Raw genomic sequence first — 24,945 nt, forward strand, 5'->3', positions numbered from 1 at the left:
ACATAAATGATAACCCCTGCATAAATGCTTTCCCAAGCTATGTCTTTTCTTCTCTAGCTCTCATTTATTGTTGGAGCTGATGTGGCCTCTGCCAGGGGTGGACAAACTTTTGTTTCTACCACCTGGTATTGTAGCAGCCTATATGGGACTTCTATTGTTACTATGTCTCAATATGTAGGAGGCTACCTCGTTAGCAATCAATCAACTACGTTAAGACAGCAGGAGGCCATAAATGAACAAATAAACAACTATGCAGGCCTACACGGATCATAAACCAAGTTGAAAAAGTTGCATGACCTTACAGCATAAAAGGGACACTACTGGATCGAAGCTTAGGATTTCCTTTATTTATAAGTGAAAATCACTAATGAACAAAAATCCAAATTGTCAGTTTTCTGAATGAGGCTTTAAAGGCCCAGAGCCTGAGGCTGCACTACTGAGATGTCCCCTGTGGCTTGTTAGGAGCATTGTGGTCATGGAGACATTGTCTACATCAATGTCCACCTGACAGGATGAAGATGACTGCTCCCGACAGTGTCCTCACATCGTCTCAGTAGTGCACCCGCACGCCATGGGGTCCTTAGTAATCACAATACAGAATATACAAAGTCGTGGCCAAGATTTTGGAATTCAACAGGCAATCTGGTGAACGAGACATCACAAATGGTGGAAAATGGAAACCAGTATCAATCTCTGGCTGAATCCTGTGAGTCTTGTGCAGAAATCCCGGCACCTCCGGCCTCAGGTGCTGTCAAGGAGGTCAATAATGGATATCTGTGAAAAGTTATGCAGCTGATTACACAAATCATCAGGTTCCACTGCCGGCAGCTCCTGTGTAATCAGTGAGCAATGACATCCCCAATGTGCTCAAAGGAGACAAGTCAGGAGACACTGCCAGCAGCTCCTGTGTAATCACTCACCAGTGAGGTCTCCAATGTGCTCGATGGAGACAAGTCTGGAGATGCTGCTGGAAAGCTCCTGATATGCTCAATGAAGAAAGGTCCGGAGACACAGTTCCGGCACCTCCGGCCTCAGGTGTTGTCAAGGAGGTCAATAATGGATATCTGTGAAAAGTTGTGCAGCTGATTACACAAATCATCAGGTTCCACTGCCGGCAGCTCCTGCGTAATCACTGAGAAATGACATCCCCAATGTGCTCGATGGAGACAAGTCCGGAGACACTGCCGGCAGCTCCTGTGTAATCACTGAGCAATAACATCCCCAATGTGCTTGATGGAGACAAGTCAGGAGACACTGCCAGCAGCTCCTGTGTAATCACTCACCAGTGAGGTCTCCAATGTGTTCGATGGAGACAAGTCTGGAGATGATGCCGGAAGCTCCTGTGTAATCACCGACCAACAACATCCCTGATGTGCTCAATGGAGAAAGGTCCGGAGACACAGTCCCGGCACCTCCGGCCTCAGGTGTTGTCAAGGAGGTCAATAATGGATATCTGAGAAAGGTTGTGCAGCTGATTAAACAAATCATCAGGTTCCACTGCCGGCAGCTCCTGTGTAATCATCGACCAATGATGTCCCCAATGTGCTCGATGGAGACAAGTTCGGAGACACTGCCGGCAGCTCCTGTGTAATCACCTACCAATAACAATGTCCAGAAGTCAGACCCCTATAATGTCTTTTCCAAAGTCATTAACAGCTCAGGGTTACATTGATTGGTGGTGACACCAGTGATGCAGACATCTCTCCGAAGTGTCCAGGAGATGTTTTTCCACATGACTACACCACCTGCATGGCCTAAACCTGCTACTGTAGCTGTAGTGTCTCCAGACGTGTCTACATCGAGCACATCGGGGATGTCACTGGTCCCGGCGTCGGCATGGGAGGGAAGTAGAGGATTTTTTATTTTAGAGGGGCCAGGCGTGAGGAATTAGAAGCCGTTGACCTAGTAGTGGACAACCCCTTTAATAATCTCAGTGACAGCAGATGAGGTTGGAAATGCCAGGAGTTCTGCATGAGGCTCAGACTTCTGGATTTGTGGTCACAAAATAATTTTATATCATGTTTTTTTGCAGAACGCAGCACCCCATTGACTTCCCATCATGGTGTGAAGCTCGTTACGACGCCGAAACATGTCAGATATCCGTGGTGCAGAAAGCCAATCCGAAACTGCCATGTGTGCACAGTGCGGACTATGAGTGGGGGTCGGCAGGAGCCCCAGAACCGTCCACATCGACCGTCTATCCCACCCATCTGGGCAGCTAGAGGAGCCCAACTACCCCGTCATGCAATATGGACGCCCTAATGGACACGGACGGCATTTCTCTTCTTTCTCCAAAAAACCACTTCATGTGTTCAGAGTGAGCGACTGCTGCGCATCACACAGCGGCCGGGAAGATGCCAGCAACGGAAGCGCTGCGGCCAGAAGGGGCTCATCTCCAAGCGGTAGTAATGCTGTATGCCAACACTGTGCTCACCCTGGACGTGGCTGTTGTAACTTGCTGCTGTGCTTCTAAATAAAGGCTTCCCATTCTACCAGAGCCATGTCCTGCATGATGGAAGGGAGGAGAGGAAGGAGGGAACATGTGCCCACAGGAGGCAGAGGGGACGCCCGTCCCCGCGGGGCGAGGCAGAGGGGACACCCCTCCCCGCGGGGTGAGGCAGAGGGGACACCCCTCCCCGCGGGGTGAGGCAGAGGGGACACCCCTCCCCGCGGGGTGAGGCAGAGGGGACGCCCGTCCCCGCGGGATGAGGCAGAGGGGACACCCCTCCCCGCGGGGTGAGGCAGAGGGGACACCCGTCCCCGCGGGGCGAGGCAGAGGGGCACATCCAATATGCACCCAACATATAACTAGTTCCTCGGGACCACACACCATGAGGAGGACGAGCCTTCCATGTCAGATACAGATGGAGTGTGAGGAGGACACTGGAGACACATACGAGGCCAGTAACGGGTTGGTGGGTAACACTCGAATAGGCAGGTCCCAGCTGAACGTGTCCACATCAATGTGCTCTGCCCCCGTCCACGTGATGATCTCCGCTTGGTTTTCTGGCACCGTTGGGGCTTCCACGGGCTCACGCGCGGTCACAAACTCAAAGTGAAGGCGCCACTTGAGGGAAACTGCAGAGGGAAGAACAGGGAAAAGATTCAGGCGCTTTAATAACATGGAGACCACCGCTGGTAAACATCAGGACCCGCGTTGTCACGAGGAGCCGAGGATGCAGCACTGCACCCCACAAGCCGTGGCCTCCAGCCTGCAGCACAGTGACCAGCACCCGACAACGCCTGCCCATATCCTCCCCCAGTGGTCACCACCCACACACCTCTAGTAAGGGTGACCTGGACTCAACTAGCACCACATGCAATGGTGACCCGTCACCGAGCGTCACACCGTGAGCGGCTCATCGAGGTCAGCAGTTCTACCTGCTCCAGAAATCTCCTACTCCGAGGTGGAGTCTAATTTATTAAAAAGACACAATCTCTGCTGAACCTGGGGAGGGTGAGGAAATCATAGAGTCTATGGAGCTGCTCCCAGTGTGTGTATGTCACCACGAGGTCATCACTGCAGACAATAACATAAGCAGCAGTGGAGACTCCGCATCGGACCTGGGGAGGGTGAGGAAGGCCCCAAGGCTCTCCAGCTGCTCCCAGTGTTTGACCCTCGCCACATGGTCAGCACTGCAGACAATAACACATCAGCAGCGGAGACTCCGCATCAGACCTGGGGAGGGTGAGGAAAGCACCGAGGCTCTCCAGCTGCTCCCAGTGTTTGACCCTCGCCACATGGTCAGCACTGCAGACAATAACACATCAGCAGCAGCGGAGACTCCATATCGGACCTGGGGAGGGTCAAAGCAGGTTTTTTTAAAATAATTAAATCTCTACTTTCCTCACCCTTCTCAAGTCAGGAGCTGAATCTCCAACGCGTCTACCCATGTGTTATTGTCTGACCGCTAATCACTGGAAGCAGCTCCAGAGACTGTGCTGGACTTGGGGAGGGTGAGGAATGCGGAAGTTTTCTTCCAAACTGCAGCTGGGGGACAGGGGTCAAGAAACTTCTAGGAGGAGATACAAGAAGCTTTACATCTGTGTACTCCAGGTCCCCTGTCCCTGGCAGGAGCAGCCGCTGTGGCCCACCACCAGACACTACGCCGAGTGCAGCCCACCAGCTGCAGGTCTTGCCTTTAACACTGAGAAATGTTTTGGGGTCTTCCATTAAAGGAAGAGGTCCTGACACTTTACGACTTTCATCAGGTTTGTGCAGTGAAGAGTTTTGCTAGGCTGACCTGCCCTCACCGAGGACTGCGGCCATGTGGATCCTCTACAGATGGAGGACAAGCTGGTGTGGAGCAGTGGCCGTTGCTCTCCGGGTTTCACCACCTTCTGGGTCCACACGTTGGGTTATCGTCTGGTGGTAAAAAGCTGGCGGTGGTCACACCAGAGATTACAGATGGAGAAGATGTGGCGTAGATTAATCTCCGGTGTGATCACCGCCAGCCTATAACCCAACGTGTGGACCCAGAGCGCAACGGCCACTGCTCCATTCCAGCTAGTTCTCCTAGGGCCACAAGCACATCTGTAGGGACCACACCATGATGTAAGCTCTGCTCAGAAAGAAAATGTATGCAGACATCTAGGGAGCATCTTACCGTAAATGTATCTTTATTTAGATACAAGTAAATAACCAGAAAAAAACAAACCACCATGTCTCCTAGCACCTGAGCAGATATGGTCGTCCCCTGGATGAGGGGTCACCACCACGATCAACCGCATAGGAGCAGTGTGAATACCCTCATACGTTACACTGTCACCAACGCTGATGTTGGCCAGCGGCAGCGCTGTAAGGTTGGCCAGCGGCAGCGCTGTAAGGTTGGCCAGCGGCAGCGCTGTAAGGTTGGCCAGCGGCAGCGCTGTAAGGTTGGCCAGCGGCAGCGCTGTAATGAGCACAGACGGGTCTCAGAGGAGTTGTGGCACCATGAAGAGAAACATAAGCAAAAGCCAGAAGAAAAGCTGTGTTAACCCCTTAACATTCAATGACGGATATATCCGACATTGGACGCCTCCCTCTGTTTGGTGCAGGCTCTGGCGATGAGTCCGCAACTTTTCCGGAACATGACAGCAGATCTGATCAGCTGAGATGTGTCCCTAACAGCCGCGGGTGGAATCTGCACCAAAATGGTATCAATAAAAACGTCAGATCAGCACCCAAAAAATATAAGCCCCCACCCAACCTAAGAACACGAAAAATGGAGACGCTACAAGTCTCGGAAACTGGCGCAGATGTGATGGAGCCAGTGGGGGGCTCAAGTGTCTGTAGAGACCACCCCATGATCTAAGCTCTGCCCAGATGTGACGGAACCAGCAAGGGGGGGGGGGGGGGGGAAGCACAAGAGTCTGTAGAGACCACCCCATGATCTAAGCTCTGCCCAGATGTGACGGAACCAGCAAGGGGGGGGGGGGCACAAGCGTCTGTAGAGACCACCCCATGATCCGAGCTCTGCACAGATGTGACGGAGACAGCAGGGGGGGCTCAAGCGTCTGTAGAGACCACCCCATGATCCGAGCTCTGCACAGATGTGACGGAGACAGCAAGGGGGGGGCACAAGCGTCTGTAGAGACCACCCCATGATCCAAGCTCTGCACAGATGTGACGGAGACAGCAGGGGGGGCTCAAGCGTCTGTAGAGACCACCCCATGATCAGAGCTCTGCACAGATGTGATGGAGACAGCAGGGGGGGGCTCAAGCGTCTGTAGAGACCACCCCATGATCCGAGCTCTGCACAGATGTGACGGAGACAGCAAGGGGGGGGGCACAAGCGTCTGTAGAGACCACCCCATGATCCGAGCTCTGCACAGATGTGACGGAGACAGCAAGGGGGGGGGCACAAGCGTCTGTAGAGACCACCCCATGATCCGAGCTCTGCACAGATGTGACGGAGACAGCAGGGGGGGGGGGGGCACAAGCGTCTGTGGAGACCACCCCAGGATCTAAGCTCTGCACGGATGTGACGGAGCCAGCAGGAGGGGGGGGGGCTCAAGCATCTGTAGAGACCACCCCATGATCTAAGCTCTGCACAGATGTGACGGAGCCAGTGGGGGGGGGGGGCACAAGCGTCTGTAGAGACCACCCCAGGATCTAAGCTCTGCACAGATGTGACGGAGCCAGCAAGGGGGGGGCACAAGCGTCTGTAGAGACCACCCCAGGATCCAAGCTCTGCACAGATGTGACGGAGCCAGCAAGGGGGGGGGGGCACAAGCGTCTGTGGAGATCACCCCAGGATCTAAGCTCTGCACAGATGTGACGGAGCCAGCAAGGGGGGGGGCACAAGCGTCTGTGGAGACCACCCCAGGATCTAAGCTCTGCACGGATGTGACGGAGCCAGCAAGGGGGGGGGGGGCTCAAGCATCTGTAGAGACCACCCCATGATCTAAGCTCTGCACAGATGTGACAGAGCCAGTGGGGGGGGGGGCACAAGCGTCTGTAGAGACCACCCCAGGATCTAAGCTCTGCACGGATGTGACGGAGCCAGCAAGGGGGGGGCACAAGCGTCTGTAGAGACCACCCCAGGATCTAAGCTCTGCACAGATGTGACGGAGCCAGCAAGGGGGGGGCACAAGCGTCTGTAGAGACCACCCCAGGATCCAAGCTCTGCACAGATGTGACGGAGCCAGCAAGGGGGGGGGGGCACAAGCGTCTGTGGAGATCACCCCAGGATCTAAGCTCTGCACAGATGTGACGGAGCCAGCAAGGGGGGGGGCACAAGCGTCTGTGGAGACCACCCCAGGAACTAAGCTCTGCACGGATGTGACGGAGCCAGCAGGAGGGGGGGGGGAGCTCAAGCATCTGTAGAGACCACCCCAGGATCTAAGCTCTGCACGGATGTGACGGAGCCAGCAAGGGGGGGGGGGCTCAAGCATCTGTAGAGACCACCCCATGATCTAAGCTCTGCACAGATGTGACGGAGCCAGTGGGGGGGGGGGGCACAAGCGTCTGTAGAGACCACCCCAGGATCTAAGCTCTGCACGGATGTGACGGAGCCAGCAAGGGGGGGGGGGCTCAAGCATCTGTAGAGACCACCCCATGATCTAAGCTCTGCACAGATGTGACGGAGCCAGTGGGGGGGGGGAGCTCAAGCATCTGTAGAGACCACCCCAGGATCTAAGCTCTGCACGGATGTGACGGAGCCAGCAAGGGGGGGGGGGGCTCAAGCATCTGTAGAGACCACCCCATGATCTAAGCTCTGCACAGATGTGACGGAGCCAGTGGGGGGGGGGGCACAAGCGTCTGTAGAGACCACCCCAGGATCTAAGCTCTGCACAGATGTGACGGAGCCAGCAAGGGGGGGGGGGGGCTCAAGCATCTGTAGAGACCACCCCAGGATCTAAGCTCTGCACGGATGTGACGGAGCCAGCAAGGGGGGGCACAAGCGTCTGTAGAGACCACCCCATGATCTAAGCTCTGCACAGATGTGACGGAGCCAGTGGGGGGGGGGGGCACAAGCGTCTGTGGAGAACACCCCAGGATCCAAGCTCTGCACAGATGTGACGGAGCCAGCAAGGTAGGGGGGCGGGGGGGGGGGGGGCACAAGCGTCTGTGGAGACCACCCCAGGATCTAAGCTCTGCACAGATGTGACGAAGCTAGCAGAGGGGGGCACAGGCGTCTGTAGAGACCACCCCAGGATCTAAGCTTGCAGTCTCTGCACAGATGTGGCTCCATCGTGTCTCACACTGAACAGTACGTCCTATGGAGCGGCGCATGCGGTCGGTGTTTGCCTGGGACAGAAGTGACCTGAGCTATCGCCAATCGCTGCTCTTTAACCCCTTAAGCACTGATGAACCGGTGCTCCCATGATTCTTCTCTGCCCCATGGAGCAGCTGCAAGGTGCGGTCACAGCCATGTTCCCTCCATAGTTTGGTAATGCAGCACAAGAACAAGTGATGAAACCATCGCAAGTCCCGGACTAAGACTCCTCATCGGGCGAGGACCGCACAAGAGAAACCGACATTAAATAAGCCTGGACGCGGCCAATCAACGTGTGTAATTAACCCATGCAGGGAGCATCAGGAAAGCAATAGAAAACAATGCATACTTCCCCAAATAATACCACCGGGCCGCCACAAAGTGCTAGGGACAAAAATGGACGGGTCTCTGAAAATGGCAACACAGAAGGAATAAAAAAAAAAAAAAATTACAGAAAATTCCCAAAAATATTTTCACTATAATGAAAAACAAAACAATAATAACCCTATACGAGTCTGGACTCGGCGCACGGACCCAGAGATTCGGCCTTCAGGACACGTCTAGGCACACACTGCATCGTTTCCACCATTTCTCAGTACTTGTTTCCCAGAAGACTGTACAGTAGAACTCATCCCACAAATAACCCGACCACATACGGCCATGTTGTAGGAAAAAAGCAAGAAAACCTGCGGACGAGCCCAGCCGGCACACCGTGGGGGCGAGCCCAGCCGGCACACCGTGGGGGCGAGCCCAGCCGGCACACCGTGGGGGCGAGCCCAGCCGGCACACCGTGGGGGCGAGCCCAGCCGGCACACCGTGGGGGCGAGCCCAGCCGGCACACCGTGGGGGCGAGCCCAGCCGGCACACCGTGGGGGCGAGCCCAGCCAGGATATTACAAACATTGTATCAAAATTTATGGCTTAAAAAAAAAAAATTCAAACAAGACGGCACGTGGCACATGAAGCAGCAGGGTCACATTGTAACATGGCTTCTAGTCGTGTCCGTCTGTGGGGACCTGCTGGATTCTCAGTCGCTGAGATTTGGTCATTTTTCTTCAGGAAATTCAGATCTCCGAGTCGCACAAATGTTTCTGGTCAGGCGATGGGTCTGAGAATTGCTGCCACACAACAAGTGTCGCCGTTTATCCCCAGCCATACAATGACAGGCAGGACAGGAGGGAGAAAGTCTTCAGAGATGCTGACTAGGAGGAGCACACAGACCCTCCACATCGGGGGGGCAAAGCTACACAGGGATCAGTGCCACCACAAGAGTTCAGAACCTGACAGATCACATCCTCAGGTGGTTCTTCAGCAAGACCCCATTTCAGTAAGTAGGAGACCACTAACCGATATTCGTGCTGAAGCCAGGACAGGAGCTAAGAGGCACCGGAAGGCTGAAGTTACTGCTGGCTGTATGTAAGCAGGACTCATGGTGCTGAGCGTGCGTGCTCACGGACAGCGGCTGTCCACGGGAGCGTCTGTACTCCTCCTGCACACTCTCCTCAGTCTGAAGAGACACCGAATACTGAACATGGAAAAAGAAAGGACAAAGTGATCCCGACACCGGTCATAACACAACCATGTGTAACAAGGGCACAGCAATCAGTGTGATCAGGGGACTGTGTGATGTCACAGCAATCAGTGTGATCAGGGGACTGTGTGATGTCACAGCAATCAGTGTGATCAGGGGACTGTGTGATGTCACGAGGGCACAGCCTTCAGTGTGATCAGGGGACTGTGTGATGTCACAGCGATCAGGGGACTGTGTGATGTCACAGCGATCAGGGGACTGTGTGATGTCACAGCGATCAGGGGACTGTGTGATGTCACAGCGATCAGGGGACTGTGTGATGTCACAGCGATCAGGGGACTGTGTGATGTCACAGCGATCAGGGGACTGTGTGATGTCACAGCGATCAGGGGACTGTGTGATGTCACAGCGATCAGGGGACTGTGTGATGTCACAGCGATCAGGGGACTGTGTGATGTCACAGCGATCAGGGGACTGTGTGATGTCACAGCGATCAGGGGACTGTGTGATGTCACAGCGATCAGGGGACTGTGTGATGTCACAGCGATCAGGGGACTGTGTGATGTCACGAGAGCACAGCGATCAGGGGACTGTGTGATGTCACGAGAGCACAGCGATCAGGGGACTGTGTGATGTCACGAGAGCACAGCGATCAGGGGACTGTGTGATGTCACGAGAGCACAGCGATCAGGGGACTGTGTGATGTCACGAGAGCACAGCGATCAGGGGACTGTGTGATGTCACGAGAGCACAGCGATCAGGGGACTGTGTGATGTCACGAGAGCACAGCGATCAGGGGACTGTGTGATGTCACGAGAGCACAGCGATCAGGGGACTGTGTGATGTCACGAGAGCACAGCGATCAGGGGACTGTGTGATGTCACGAGAGCACAGCGATCAGGGGACTGTGTGATGTCACGAGAGCACAGCGATCAGGGGACTGTGTGATGTCACGAGAGCACAGCGATCAGGGGACTGTGTGATGTCACGAGAGCACAGCGATCAGGGGACTGTGTGATGCAACGAGGTTACAGCAATCAATGTGATCAGGGGACTGTGTGATGCAACGAGGTTACAGCAATCAATGTGATCAGGGGACTGTGTGATGTCACAGCCTTCAGTGTGATCAGGGGACTGTGCGATGTCACGAGGGCACAGCCTTCAGTGTGATCAGGGGACTGTGCGATGTCACGAGGGGACAGCCTTCAGTGTGATCAGGGGACTGTGCGATGTCACGAGGGCACAGCCTTCAGTGTGATCAGGGGACTGTGCGATGTCACGAGGGCACAGCCTTCAGTGTGATCAGGGGACTGTGCGATGTCACAGCCTTCAGTGTGATCAGGGGACTGTGTGATGTCACGAGGGCACAGCAATCAGTGTGATCAGGGGACTGTGTGACGTCACGAGGGCACAGGGATCAGTGTGATCAGGGGACTGTGTGATGCAACGAGGGCACAGCCTTCAGTGTGATCAGGGGACTGTGTGATGTCTCGAGGGCACAGCGATCAGTGTGATCAGGGGACTGTGTGATGTCACGAGGGCACAGCGATCAGTGTGATCAGGGGACTGTGTGATGCAACGAGGGCACAGCCTTCAGTGTGATCAGGGGACTGTGTGATGCAACGAGGGCACAGGGATCAGTGTGATCAGGGGACTGTGTGATGTCACGAGGGCACAGCAATCAGTGTGATCAGGGGACTGTGTGATGTCACGAGGGCACAGCCTTCAGTGTGACCAGGGGACTGTGTGATGTCACGAGGGCACAGCCTTCAGTGTGACCAGGGGACTGTGTGATGTCACGAGGGCACAGCCTTCAGTGTGACCAGGGGACTGTGTGATGTCACGAGGGCACAGCCTTCAGTGTGATCAGGGGACTGTGTGACGTCACCAGGGCACAGGGATCAGTGTGATCAGGGGACTGTGTGACGTCACCAGGGCACAGGGATCAGTGTGATCAGGGGACTGTGTGATGTCACGAGGGCACAGCCTTCAGTGTGATCAGGGGACTGTGTCATGTCACGAGGGCACAGCAATCAGTGTGATCAGGGGACTGTGTGACGTCACCAGGGCACAGGGATCAGTGTGATCAGGGGACTGTGTGATGTCTCGAGGGCACAGCAATCAGTGTGATCAGGGGACTGTGTGACGTCACCAGGGCACAGGGATCAGTGTGATCAGGGGACTGTGTGATGTCACGAGGGCACAGCCTTCAGTGTGATCAGGGGACTGTGTCACGTCACGAGGGCACAGCAATCAGTGTGATCAGGGGACTGTGTGACGTCACCAGGGCACAGGGATCAGTGTGATCAGGGGACTGTGTGATGTCTCGAGGGCACAGCAATCAGTGTGATCAGGGGACTGTGTGACGTCACCAGGGCACAGGGATCAGTGTGATCAGGGGACTGTGTGATGTCTCGAGGGCACAGCAATCAGTGTGATCAGGGGACTGTGTGATGTCTCGAGGGCACAGCAATCAGTGTGATCAGGGGACTGTGTGACGTCACCAGGGCACAGGGATCAGTGTGATCAGGGGACTGTGTGATGTCTCGAGGGCACAGCGATCAGTGTGATCAGGGGACTGTGTGATGCAACGAGGGCACAGCCTTCAGTGTGATCAGGGGACTGTGTGATGTCACGAGGGCACAGCGATCAGGGGACTGTGTGATGTCACGAGAGCACAGCGATCAGGGGACTGTGTGATGTCACGAGAGCACAGCGATCAGGGGACTGTGTGATGTCACGAGAGCACAGCGATCAGGGGACTGTGTGATGTCACGAGAGCACAGCGATCAGGGGACTGTGTGATGTCACGAGAGCACAGCGATCAGGGGACTGTGTGATGTCACGAGAGCACAGCGATCAGGGGACTGTGTGATGTCACGAGAGCACAGCGATCAGGGGACTGTGTGATGTCACGAGAGCACAGCGATCAGGGGACTGTGTGATGTCACGAGAGCACAGCGATCAGGGGACTGTGTGATGTCACGAGAGCACAGCGATCAGGGGACTGTGTGATGTCACGAGAGCACAGCGATCAGGGGACTGTGTGATGTCACGAGAGCACAGCGATCAGGGGACTGTGTGATGTCACGAGAGCACAGCGATCAGGGGACTGTGTGATGTCACGAGAGCACAGCGATCAGGGGACTGTGTGATGTCACGAGAGCACAGCGATCAGGGGACTGTGTGATGTCACGAGAGCACAGCGATCAGGGGACTGTGTGATGTCACGAGAGCACAGCGATCAGGGGACTGTGTGATGTCACGAGAGCACAGCGATCAGGGGACTGTGTGATGTCACGAGAGCACAGCGATCAGGGGACTGTGTGATGCAACGAGGTTACAGCAATCAATGTGATCAGGGGACTGTGTGATGTCACAGCCTTCAGTGTGATCAGGGGACTGTGCGATGTCACGAGGGCACAGCCTTCAGTGTGATCAGGGGACTGTGCGATGTCACGAGGGCACAGCCTTCAGTGTGATCAGGGGACTGTGCGATGTCACGAGGGCACAGCCTTCAGTGTGATCAGGGGACTGTGCGATGTCACAGCCTTCAGTGTGATCAGGGGACTGTGCGATGTCACGAGGGCACAGCCTTCAGTGTGATCAGGGGACTGTGCGATGTCACGAGGGCACAGCCTTCAGTGTGATCAGGGGACTGTGCGATACAACGAGGGCACAGCCTTCAGTGTGATCAGGGGACTGTGCGATGTCACGAGGGCACAGCGATCAGTGTGATCAGGGGACTGTGCGATGTCACGAGGGCACAGCCTTCAGTGTGATCAGGGGACTGTGCGATACAACGAGGGCACAGCCTTCAGTGTGATCAGGGGACTGTGCGATGTCACGAGGGCACAGCGATCAGTGTGATCAGGGGACTGTGCGATGTCACGAGGGCACAGCGATCAGTGTGATCAGGGGACTGTGTGACATCACGAGGGCACAGCCTTCAGTGTGATCAGGGGACTGTGCGACGTCACGAGGGCACAGGGATCAGTGTGATCAGGGGACTGTGTGACGTCACGAGGGCACAGCCTTCAGTGTGATCAGGGGACTGTGCAATGTCACGAGGGCACAGCCTTCAGTGTGATCAGGGGACTGTGCAATGTCACGAGGGCACAGCCTTCAGTGTGATCAGGGGACTGTGCAATGTCACGAGGGCACAGCAATCAGTGTGATCAGGGGACTGTGTGATGTCACGAGGGCACAGCCTTCAGTGTGATCAGGGGACTGTGTGATGTCACGAGGGCACAGCCTTCAGTGTGATCAGGGGACTGTGCAATGTCACGAGGGCACAGCCTTCAGTGTGATCAGGGGACTGTGTGATGTCACGAGGGCACAGCCTTCAGTGTGATCAGGGGACTGTGTGATGTCACGAGGGCACAGCCTTCAGTGTGATCAGGGGACTGTGCAATGTCACGAGGGCACAGCCTTCAGTGTGATCAGGGGACTGTGCGATGTCACGAGGGCACAGCCTTCAGTGTGATCAGGGGACTGTGTGATGTCACGAGGGCACAGCCTTCAGTGTGATCAGGGGACTGTGCAATGTCACGAGGGCACAGCCTTCAGTGTGATCAGGGGACTGTGCGATGTCACGAGGGCACAGCCTTCAGTGTGATCAGGGGACTGTGCGATGTCACGAGGGCACAGCCTTCAGTGTGATCAGGGGACTGTGCGATGTCACGAGGGCACAGCCTTCAGTGTGATCAGGGGACTGTGCGATGTCACGAGGGCACAGCCTTCAGTGTGATCAGGGGACTGTGCGATGTCACGAGGGCACAGCCTTCAGTGTGATCAGGGGACTGTGCGATGTCACGAGGGCACAGCCTTCAGTGTGATCAGGGGACTGTGCGATGTCACGAGGGCACAGCCTTCAGTGTGATCAGGGGACTGTGCGATGTCACGAGGGCACAGCCTTCAGTGTGATCAGGGGACTGTGTGACGTCACGAGGGCACAGGGATCAGTGTGATCAGGGGACTGTGTGATGTCACGAGGGCACAGCCTTCAGTGTGATCAGGGGACTGTGTCATGTCACGAGGGCACAGCAATCAGTGTGATCAGGGGACTGTGTGACGTCACGAGGGCACAGGGATCAGTGTGATCAGGGGACTGTGTGATGCAACGAGGGCACAGCCTTCATTGTGATCAGGGGACTGTGTGATGTCTCGAGGGCACAACCTTCAGTGTGATCAGGGGACTGTGCGATGTCACGAGGGCACAGCCTTCAGTGTGATCAGGGGACTGTGTGATGTCACGAGGGCACAGCCTTCAGTGTGATCAGGGGACTGTGTGATGTCACGAGGGCACAGCCTTCAGTGTGATCAGGGGACTGTGTGATGTCACGAGGGCACAGCCTTCAGTGTGATCAGGGGACTGTGCGATGTCACGAGGGCACAGCCTTCAGTGTGATCAGGGGACTGTGCGATGTCACGAGGGCACAGCGATCAGTGTGATCAGGGGACTGTGTGATGTCACGAGGGCACAGCCTTCAGTGTGATCAGGGGACTGTGCGATGTCACGAGGGCACAGCGATCAGTGTGATCAGGGGACTGTGTGATGTCACAGCCTTCAGTGTGATCAGGGGACTGTGTGATGTCACAGCCTTCAGTGTGATCAGGGGACTGTGTGATGTCACAGCCTTCAGTGTGATCAGGGGACTGTGTGATGTCACGAGGGCACAGCCTTCAGTGTGATCAGGGGACTGTGTGATGTCACGAGGGCACAGCCTTCAGTGTGATCAGGGGACTGTGTGATGTCACGAGGGCACAGCCTTCAGTGTGATCAGGGGACTGTGCGATGTCACGAGGGCACAGCCTTCAGTGTGATCAGGGGACTGTGCGATGTCACGAGGGCACAGCCTTCAGTGTGATCAGGGGACTGTGTGATGTCACGAGGGCACAGCCTTCAGTGTGATCAGGGGACTGTGCGATGTCACGAGGGCACAGCGATCAGTGTGATCAGGGGACTGTGTGATGTCACAGCCTTCAGTGTGATCAGGGGACTGTGTGATGTCACAGCCTTCAGTGTGATCAGGGGACTGTGTGATGTCACAGCCTTCAGTGTGATCAGGGGACTGTGTGATGTCTCGAGGGCACAGGGATCAGTGTGATCAGGGGACTGTGCGATGTCTCGAGGGCACAGCCTTCAGTGTGATCAGGGGACTGTGTGATGTCTCGAGGGCACAGCCTTCAGTGTGATCAGGGGACTGTGTGATGTCACAGCCTTCAGTGTGATCAGGGGACTGTGCGATGTCACGAGGGCACAGCGATCAGTGTGATCAGGGGACTGTGCGATGTCACGAGGGCACAGCCTTCAGTGTGATCAGGGGACTGTGTGATGTCACGAGGGCACAGCCTTCAGTGTGATCAGGGGACTGTGTGATGTCTCGAGGGCACAGGGATCAGTGTGATCAGGGGACTGTGCGATGTCTCGAGGGCACAGCCTTCAGTGTGATCAGGGGACTGTGCGATGTCACGAGGGCACAGCGATCAGTGTGATCAGGGGACTGTGCGATGTCACGAGGGCACAGCCTTCAGTGTGATCAGGGGACTGTGTGATGTCACGAGGGCACAGCCTTCAGTGTGATCAGGGGACTGTGTGATGTCTCGAGGGCACAGCCTTCAGTGTGATCAGGGGACTGTGTGATGTCACAGCCTTCAGTGTGATCAGGGGACTGTGCGATGTCACGAGGGCACAGCAATCAGTGTGATCAGGGGACTGTGCGATGTCTCGAGGGCACAGCCTTCAGTGTGATCAGGGGACTGTGTGATGTCTCGAGGGCACAGCCTTCAGTGTGATCAGGGGACTGTGTGATGTCACAGCCTTCAGTGTGATCAGGGGACTGTGCGATGTCACGAGGGCACAGCAATCAGTGTGATCAGGGGACTGTGCGATGTCAGGAGGGCACAGCCTTCAGTGTGATCAGGGGACTGTGTGATGTCAGGAGGGCACAGCCTTCAGTGTGATCAGGGGACTGTGTGATGTCACGAGGGCACAGCCTTCAGTGTGATCAGGGGACTGTGTGATGTCACGAGGGCACAGCCTTCAGTGTGATCAGGGGACTGTGTGATGTCACGAGGGCACAGCCTTCAGTGTGATCAGGGGACTGTGCGATGTCACGAGGGCACAGCCTTCAGTGTGATCAGGGGACTGTGCGATGTCACGAGGGCACAGCCTTCAGTGTGATCAGGGGACTGTGCGATGTCACGAGGGCACAGCCTTCAGTGTGATCAGGGGACTGTGCGATGTCACGAGGGCACAGCCTTCAGTGTGATCAGGGGACTGTGCGATGTCACGAGGGCACAGCCTTCAGTGTGATCAGGGGACTGTGCGATGTCAGGAGGGCACAGCCTTCAGTGTGATCAGGGGACTGTGCGATGTCAGGAGGGCACAGCGATCAGTGTGATCAGGGGACTGTGTGATGTCACGAGGGCACAGCCTTCAGTGTGATCAGGGGACTGTGTGATGTCAGGAGGGCACAGCCTTCAGTGTGATCAGGGGACTGTGTGATGTCACGAGGGCACAGCCTTCAGTGTGATCAGGGGACTGTGTGATGTCAGGAGGGCACAGCCTTCAGTGTGATCAGGGGACTGTGCGATGTCAGGAGGGCACAGCCTTCAGTGTGATCAGGGGACTGTGTGATGTCAGGAGGGCACAGCCTTCAGTGTGATCAGGGGACTGTGTGATGTCACGAGGGCACAGCCTTCAGTGTGATCAGGGGACTGTGCGATGTCAGGAGGGCACAGCCTTCAGTGTGATCAGGGGACTGTGCGATGTCAGGAGGGCACAGGGATCAGTGTGATCAGGGGACTGTGTGATGTCAGGAGGGCACAGCCTTCAGTGTGATCAGGGGACTGTGCGATGTCAGGAGGGCACAGGGATCAGTGTGATCAGGGGACTGTGCGATGTCAGGAGGGCACAGCGATCAGTGTGATCAGGGGACTGTGTGATGTCAGGAGGGCACAGCCTTCAGTGTGATCAGGGGACTGTGTGATGTCACGAGGGCACAGCCTTCAGTGTGATCAGGGGACTGTGCGATGTCACGAGGGCACAGCCTTCAGTGTGATCAGGGGACTGTGCGATGTCAGGAGGGCACAGCCTTCAGTGTGATCAGGGGACTGTGCGATGTCAGGAGGGCACAGCCTTCAGTGTGATCAGGGGACTGTGCGATGTCAGGAGGGCACAGCCTTCAGTGTGATCAGGGGACTGTGTGATGTCAGGAGGGCACAGCCTTCAGTGTGATCAGGGGACTGTGTGATGTCAGGAGGGCACAGCCTTCAGTGTGATCAGGGGACTGTGTGATGTCACGAGGGCACAGCCTTCAGTGTGATCAGGGGACTGTGTGATGTCAGGAGGGCACAGCCTTCAGTGTGATCAGGGGACTGTGTGATGTCACGAGGGCACAGCCTTCAGTGTGATCAGGGGACTGTGTGATGTCACGAGGGCACAGCGATCAGTGTGATCAGGGGACTGTGTGATGCAACGAGGGCACAGCCTTCAGTGTGATCAGGGGACTGTGTGATGTCACGAGGGCACAGCCTTCAGTGTGATCAGGGGACTGTGTGATGTCACGAGGGCACAGCCTTCAGTGTGATCAGGGGACTGTGCGATGTCTCGAGGGCACAGCCTTCAGTGTGATCAGGGGACTGTGTGATGTCACGAGGGCACAGCCTTCAGTGTGATCAGGGGACTGTGTGATGTCACGAGGGCACAGCCTTCAGTGTGATCAGGGGACTGTGTGATGTCACGAGGGCACAGGGATCAGTGTGATCAGGGGACTGTGTGATGTCTCGAGGGCACAGGGATCAGTGTGATCAGGGGATTGTGTGATGTCACGAGGGCACAGCCTTCAGTGAGATCAGGGGACTGTGCGATGTCTCGAGGGCACAGCCTTCAGTGTGATCAGGGGACTGTGTGATGTCACGAGGGCACAGCCTTCAGTGTGATCAGGGGACTGTGTGATGTCACGAGGGCACAGCCTTCAGTGTGATCAGGGGACTGTGTGATGTCACGAGGGCACAGCCTTCAGTGTGATCAGGGGACTGTGCGATGTCTCGAGGGCACAGGGATCAGGGAATATTTTGACAGCGAGGTGATCAATGAGTGGAACAGGCTGCCCCGAGAGGTGGCGATATCTATTTCCATGGAAGTCTTCACACAGAGGCTGGACAGACATCTGACTGGGATGATTGGGCGAATCCTGCTTTGAGCAGGGGGTCGGACCAGATGGCCCAGGAGGTCCCTTCCAACTCTACCATTCTATGATAATGGCGTTCTATGTCACAAATACAGGCATTTGCTAGGATCCCAATATTACAGAAATTGGCAGTTTGGCTTCTCACCTGAATACAGGGAATTTCACCATCAGAGAAATTGAACGTCCCGATCACATCCTCCCCAAGCTTATAAACGGTCTTAAAAATACAGAATGTTCCAACACGACCGCGTGCGTTACTGATGTTATACTGGTCTGTGGAGTGAAGGATGAGAAGATTAACCAGAAGAGGCACAGAGTACACATCCCCGGCACAGCTACGCAGGACACAGTTCTACTACACAGCCAGGATAACCACATCACCGCAGACTCACGTAAGGTTCTTCTTGACGTCACAGTCATGAGGATTTCCATGGCTGAATCTAGGAGTCTCAAATCTTTCTTACAGATCTCATCATCATCAAGGAAAGGATTTGAAGGAGCAACTTCATCGTCATGTAATGGCTGGAAACCCTGCAGAGCTGAGAGGTCGAAGTAGTGATCAGAACTTACTGGATGAGAGATTTCCAGCACACATCATATGGAGATTCTGGCTATGGTGGAAGGGCTCGGGAACATGGCGGGATTACAACTAGGACTAAAAACTAAAAATTTGTAGCTTGCCCTAAGAAATCAAACACAGATCTGTCCCACATGGAATAAACTTATCGAACAGGACCAGTGTGCCAATAATCCGCCGTATTTGTGAGGACCAAAACTAGAAAGCGGCGCGGTAATACTATACCAAAATGAGAGGAGAGAGGAAACACTGACTACAGCTGACCTCTGAGCAACACAGAAATACCCCAACTACCACCGCCTCCTGTACCACCCAGACATGTGAACTGACTACAGCTGACCAACATGGACACGGAAATACCCCAACTACCGTCGCCTCTCGTACCACCCAGACATGGGAGATGACTACCACTGACCTCTGAGCAACACTGAAATAACCCAACTACTGCTGCCTCCTGTACCACCCAGACATGTGAACTGACTACAGCTGACCAACATGGACACGGAAATACCCCAACTACCACCCAGACATGTGAACTGACTACAGCTGACCAACATGGACACGGAAATACCCCAACTACCGTCGCCTCTCGTACCACCCAGATATGGGAAATGACTACCACTGACCTCTGAGCAACACTGAAATACCCCAGCCTCCTGTACCACCCAGACATGGGGACTTTACCTGACCAACATGGACACGGAAATACCCCAACTACCACCCAGACATGTGAACTGACTACAGCTGACCAACATGGACACGGAAATACCCCAACTACCACCCAGACATGTGAACTGACTACAGCTGACCAACATGGACATGGAAATACCCCAACTACCACCCAGACATGTGAACTGACTACAGCTGACCAACATGGACATGGAAATACCCCAACTACCACCCAGACATGTGAACTGACTACAGCTGACCAACATGGACACGGAAATACCCCAACTACCGTCGCCTCTCGTACCACCCAGATATGGGAAATGACTACCACTGACCTCTGAGCAACACTGAAATACCCCAGCCTCCTGTACCACCCAGACATGGGGACTTTACCTGACCAACATGGACACGGAAATACCCCAACTACCACCCAGACATGTGAACTGACTACAGCTGACCAACATGGACACGGAAATACCCCAACTACCACCCAGACATGTGAACTGACTACAGCTGACCAACATGGACATGGAAATACCCCAACTACCACCCAGACATGTGAACTGACTACAGCTGACCAACATGGACACGGAAATACCCCAACTACCACCCAGACATGTGAACTGACTACAGCTGACCAACATGGACACGGAAATACCCCAACTACCACCCAGACATGTGAACTGACTACAGCTGACCAACATGGACACGGAAATACCCCAACTACCGTCGCCTCTCGTACCACCCAGATATGGGAAATGACTACAGCTGACCAACATGGACACGGAAATACCCCAACTACCGTCGCCTCCTGTACCACCCAGACATGTGAACTGACTACAGCTGACCAACATGGACACGGAAATACCCCAACTACCGTCGCCTCTCGTACCACCCAGACATGGGAGATGACTACCACTGACCTCTGAGCAACACTGAAATAACCCAACTACTGCTGCCTCCTGTACCACCCAGACATGTGAACTGACTACAGCTGACCAACATGGACACGGAAATACCCCAACTACCACCCAGACATGTGAACTGACTACAGCTGACCAACATGGACATGGAAATACCCCAACTACCACCCAGACATGTGAACTGACTACAGCTGACCAACATGGACATGGAAATACCCCAACTACCACCCAGACATGTGAACTGACTACAGCTGACCAACATGGAAATACCCCAACTACCACCCAGACATGTGAACTGACTACAGCTGACCAACATGGACACGGAAATACCCCAACTACCGTCGCCTCTCGTACCACCCAGATATGGGAAATGACTACCACTGACCTCTGAGCAACACTGAAATAACCCAACTACTGCTGCCTCCTGTACCACCCAGACATGTGAACTGACTACAGCTGACCAACATGGACACGGAAATACCCCAACTACCACCCAGACATGTGAACTGACTACAGCTGACCAACATGGACACGGAAATACCCCAACTACCGTCGCCTCTCGTACCACCCAGATATGGGAAATGACTACCACTGACCTCTGAGCAACACTGAAATACCCCAGCCTCCTGTACCACCCAGACATGGGGACTTTACCTGACCAACATGGACACGGAAATACCCCAACTACCACCCAGACATGTGAACTGACTACAGCTGACCAACATGGACACGGAAATACCCCAACTACCACCCAGACATGTGAACTGACTACAGCTGACCAACATGGACATGGAAATACCCCAACTACCACCCAGACATGTGAACTGACTACAGCTGACCAACATGGACATGGAAATACCCCAACTACCACCCAGACATGTGAACTGACTACAGCTGACCAACATGGACACGGAAATACCCCAACTACCGTCGCCTCTCGTACCACCCAGATATGGGAAATGACTACCACTGACCTCTGAGCAACACTGAAATACCCCAGCCTCCTGTACCACCCAGACATGGGGACTTTACCTGACCAACATGGACACGGAAATACCCCAACTACCACCCAGACATGTGAACTGACTACAGCTGACCAACATGGACACGGAAATACCCCAACTACCACCCAGACATGTGAACTGACTACAGCTGACCAACATGGACATGGAAATACCCCAACTACCACCCAGACATGTGAACTGACTACAGCTGACCAACATGGACATGGAAATACCCCAACTACCACCCAGACATGTGAACTGACTACAGCTGACCAACATGGACACGGAAATACCCCAACTACCACCCAGACATGTGAACTGACTACAGCTGACCAACATGGACACGGAAATACCCCAACTACCGTCGCCTCTCGTACCACCCAGATATGGGAAATGACTACCACTGACATCTGAGCAACACGGAAATACCCCAGCCTCCTGTACCACCCAGACATGGGGACTTTACCTGACCAACATGGACACGGAAATACCCCAACTACCACCCAGACATGTGAACTGACTACAGCTGACCAACATGGACACGGAAATACCCCAACTACCACCCAGACATGTGAACTGACTACAGCTGACCAACATGGACACGGAAATACCCCAACTACCACCCAGACATGTGAACTGACTACAGCTGACCAACATGGACACGGAAATACCCCAACTACCACCCAGACATGTGAACTGACTACAGCTGACCAACATGGACACGGAAATACCCCAACTACCGTCGCCTCTCGTACCCAGATATGGGAAATGACTACCACTGACATCTGAGCAACACGGAAATACCCCAGCCTCCTGTACCACCCAGACATGGGGACTTTACCTGACCAACACGGACATGGAAATACCCCAACCACCGCTGCCTCCAGTACCACCCAGACATGGGAACTGACTATAGCTGACCTCTGAGCAACACACAGATGGGAACACTCCAGATACTGATAACCCCTGAACCCACAGTAATTCGTTGTTACCCCCAACAACTGTGTGATCGGCCATAGTTTGCCCACAAGAAAAAGGAAAACTAAACTTCTATGAAAGTAGCACGTTTCGTTGTTGGAAGGGGGAACGGCCCGTCTCCTCTGCTCTCACCGTGCAGTAACAAGACCCGGAATGGGAGGCGCAGCAGCTGGATCGGGCAGTTCACTCTCTGGCAGCCAATAGTCAACTTGTAAACGTATTTCACCGACTGGCCTCGAAAAGAAGGAGGCGCCGTGAGGGGCAGAGTTTCAATGTAAGAGTCTGAAACAAGAGAAACATCCTGTGTCACCTACAGGGAAGTCAGAGTTCAGCTTCTCAGACTCTGCACAATACAACTGTTAGACCAGGACACATCTCATCCTTACATGACTTTGTCTCTCCAGGGTCTAGCCGCAGGTCACAGAACAAAATCTTGGGAGGAGTGGAAAGGATACACTGCCCCCGCTCACCTAAGAAGAAAGGGAAGAGATTAGGGAGGCACTGATGGACAATGCAGGGATTGTGGGAGGGTGGCAGACACCTCTGTTAGGGATGAACACCGTCTCGTTCACTGCCTGGACGTCCTGTCGGGGCTCCTCACTGGCGGGAAGCTGGACTCTGCTGTCACTAGCATGAAACTGACAGTGGATCTGTGCACTCGCCCATGCCAAGGTCTCACTACGAGGGGAAAGAAAAAAAAAAAAAAAAACACAACAACTTACAATTATCAACATCCTCAGCCAAGAGTGGACCATGTTCCCCTTCCAGCCGGGACCTAATGGGCAGCAGTAAGTATGCACCTGCAGTGTAGAGAAACTTTCCACCCCATTTAGAGGAGACATCCACTACCATGTCCAGAGAAGACAACCTCTGCCAGCCCGTCCAGAGAGCACCACAACTACATCCGCCATGACCTCAGAGAATACACCAACATCCACCATCGCCTGAGAGAATACAACAAAGACATGGCCTCTGAAAACCCGACGATATCTGCCATCTGAGAAAACATCTGCCATCTCGAGATACTGAACACGTCACCTTCCTGAACGGTATGATGACCGAGTGCTCCATGGTGATTAGTACGATCATCTCTAGATACAGGACCCGTCTCCTTCCCTCTCCAATCTGTCCTGAATGCTGCAGCCAGGATCATATTCCTCACCAATCGTTACACCGATGCCTCTACCTTGTGCCAGTCATTACACTGGCTACCCATCCACTCCAGAATTCAGTATAAAACTTATTACCCTCACCCACAAAGCTCTCCATGGCTCAGCACCACCCTACATCTCCTCCCTTGTTTCAGTATACCACCCTACCCGTGCCCTCCGTTCTGCTGATGACCTGAGGTTAGCATGCTCAATAATCAGAACCTCCCACTCCCGTCTCCAAGACTATACTCGTGCTGCGCCAATTCTTTGGAATGCACTACCCAGGTCAATACGATTAGTCCCCAATCCCCACAATTTTAAGCGTGCCCTAAAAACGCATTTATTCAGACTGGCCTATCACCTCAACACATTAACCTAATCTATCCCTGGGTGGCACAGCCAAAAGTTTTACCATAATCAGGTTCCCCGTATCATGTTCCCACATGCTTTATGCATCCATTAGCCCTCTGCATCTGTACTGGTACACACTTAACATTATGGCTGGTCCATACAATCAGGGCAACTGTTACCACCCACCTTTCGTGTCTCCCTCTTTCCTCATAGACTGTAAGCTTGCGAGCAGGGCCCTCACTCCTCTTGGTATCTGTTATGATCTATGTGATTATTGTTATGCTGTAATGTCTATTGTCTGAACAAGTCCCCTCTGAAATGTAAAGTGCTGCGGAATATGTCGGCGCTATAGAAATAAAATGTATTAAATATTAATTATGAACAGCATGATGGCCGTGTGCTCCATGGTGATTAGTACGATCACCTCTAGATACAGGACCCGTCTCCTTCCTGAACAGTATGATGGCCACGTGCTCCATGGTGATTAGTACGATCACCTCTAGATACAGAACACGTCTCCTTCCTGAACAGTATGATGGCCGCGTGCTCCATGGTGATTAGTACGATCACCTCTAGATACAGGACACGTCTCCTTCCTGAACGGTATGATGGCCTCGTGCACCCTGGTGATTAGTACGATCACCTCTAGATACAGGACACGTCTCCTTCCTGAACGGTATGATGGCCACGTGCTCCATGGTGATTAGTACGATCACCTCTAGATACAGAACACGTCTCCTTCCTGAACAGTATGATGGCCACGTGCTCCATGGTGATTAGTACGATCACCTCTAGATACAGGACCCGTCTCCTTCCTGAACAGTATGATGGCCGCGTGCTCCATGGTGATTAGTACGATCACCTC

General features: G+C 54.2%; 1 protein-coding gene across 2 annotated transcripts in view; it reads right to left on the bottom strand.

Moving 5' to 3' along the window:
• Positions 1-325: 325 nt before the first annotated feature.
• Positions 326-24,945, bottom strand: part of RGP1 (RGP1 homolog, RAB6A GEF complex partner 1) — a 54,377-nt gene continuing 29,757 nt past the window's right edge. For both annotated transcript variants that reach the window (XM_073562481.1, XM_073562482.1), the window contains 7 exons: positions 23,120-23,256; positions 22,965-23,048; positions 22,711-22,860; positions 18,820-18,966; positions 18,573-18,700; positions 9,047-9,224; positions 326-3,078 (listed from right to left, as the gene is read on the bottom strand). In XM_073562481.1, the coding sequence (XP_073418582.1) occupies positions 2,855-3,078; positions 9,047-9,224; positions 18,573-18,700; positions 18,820-18,966; positions 22,711-22,860; positions 22,965-23,048; positions 23,120-23,256 (1,048 nt within the window). In that variant the 3' untranslated portion in view covers positions 326-2,854. The remainder of the gene's footprint in view (positions 3,079-9,046; positions 9,225-18,572; positions 18,701-18,819; positions 18,967-22,710; positions 22,861-22,964; positions 23,049-23,119; positions 23,257-24,945) is intronic.

This window comes from Dendrobates tinctorius, unplaced genomic scaffold, assembly GCF_039654945.1.
Source record: "Dendrobates tinctorius isolate UK_male_01 unplaced genomic scaffold, ASM3965494v1 ptg000353l, whole genome shotgun sequence".
Classification (NCBI taxonomy): domain Eukaryota; kingdom Metazoa; phylum Chordata; class Amphibia; order Anura; family Dendrobatidae; genus Dendrobates; species Dendrobates tinctorius.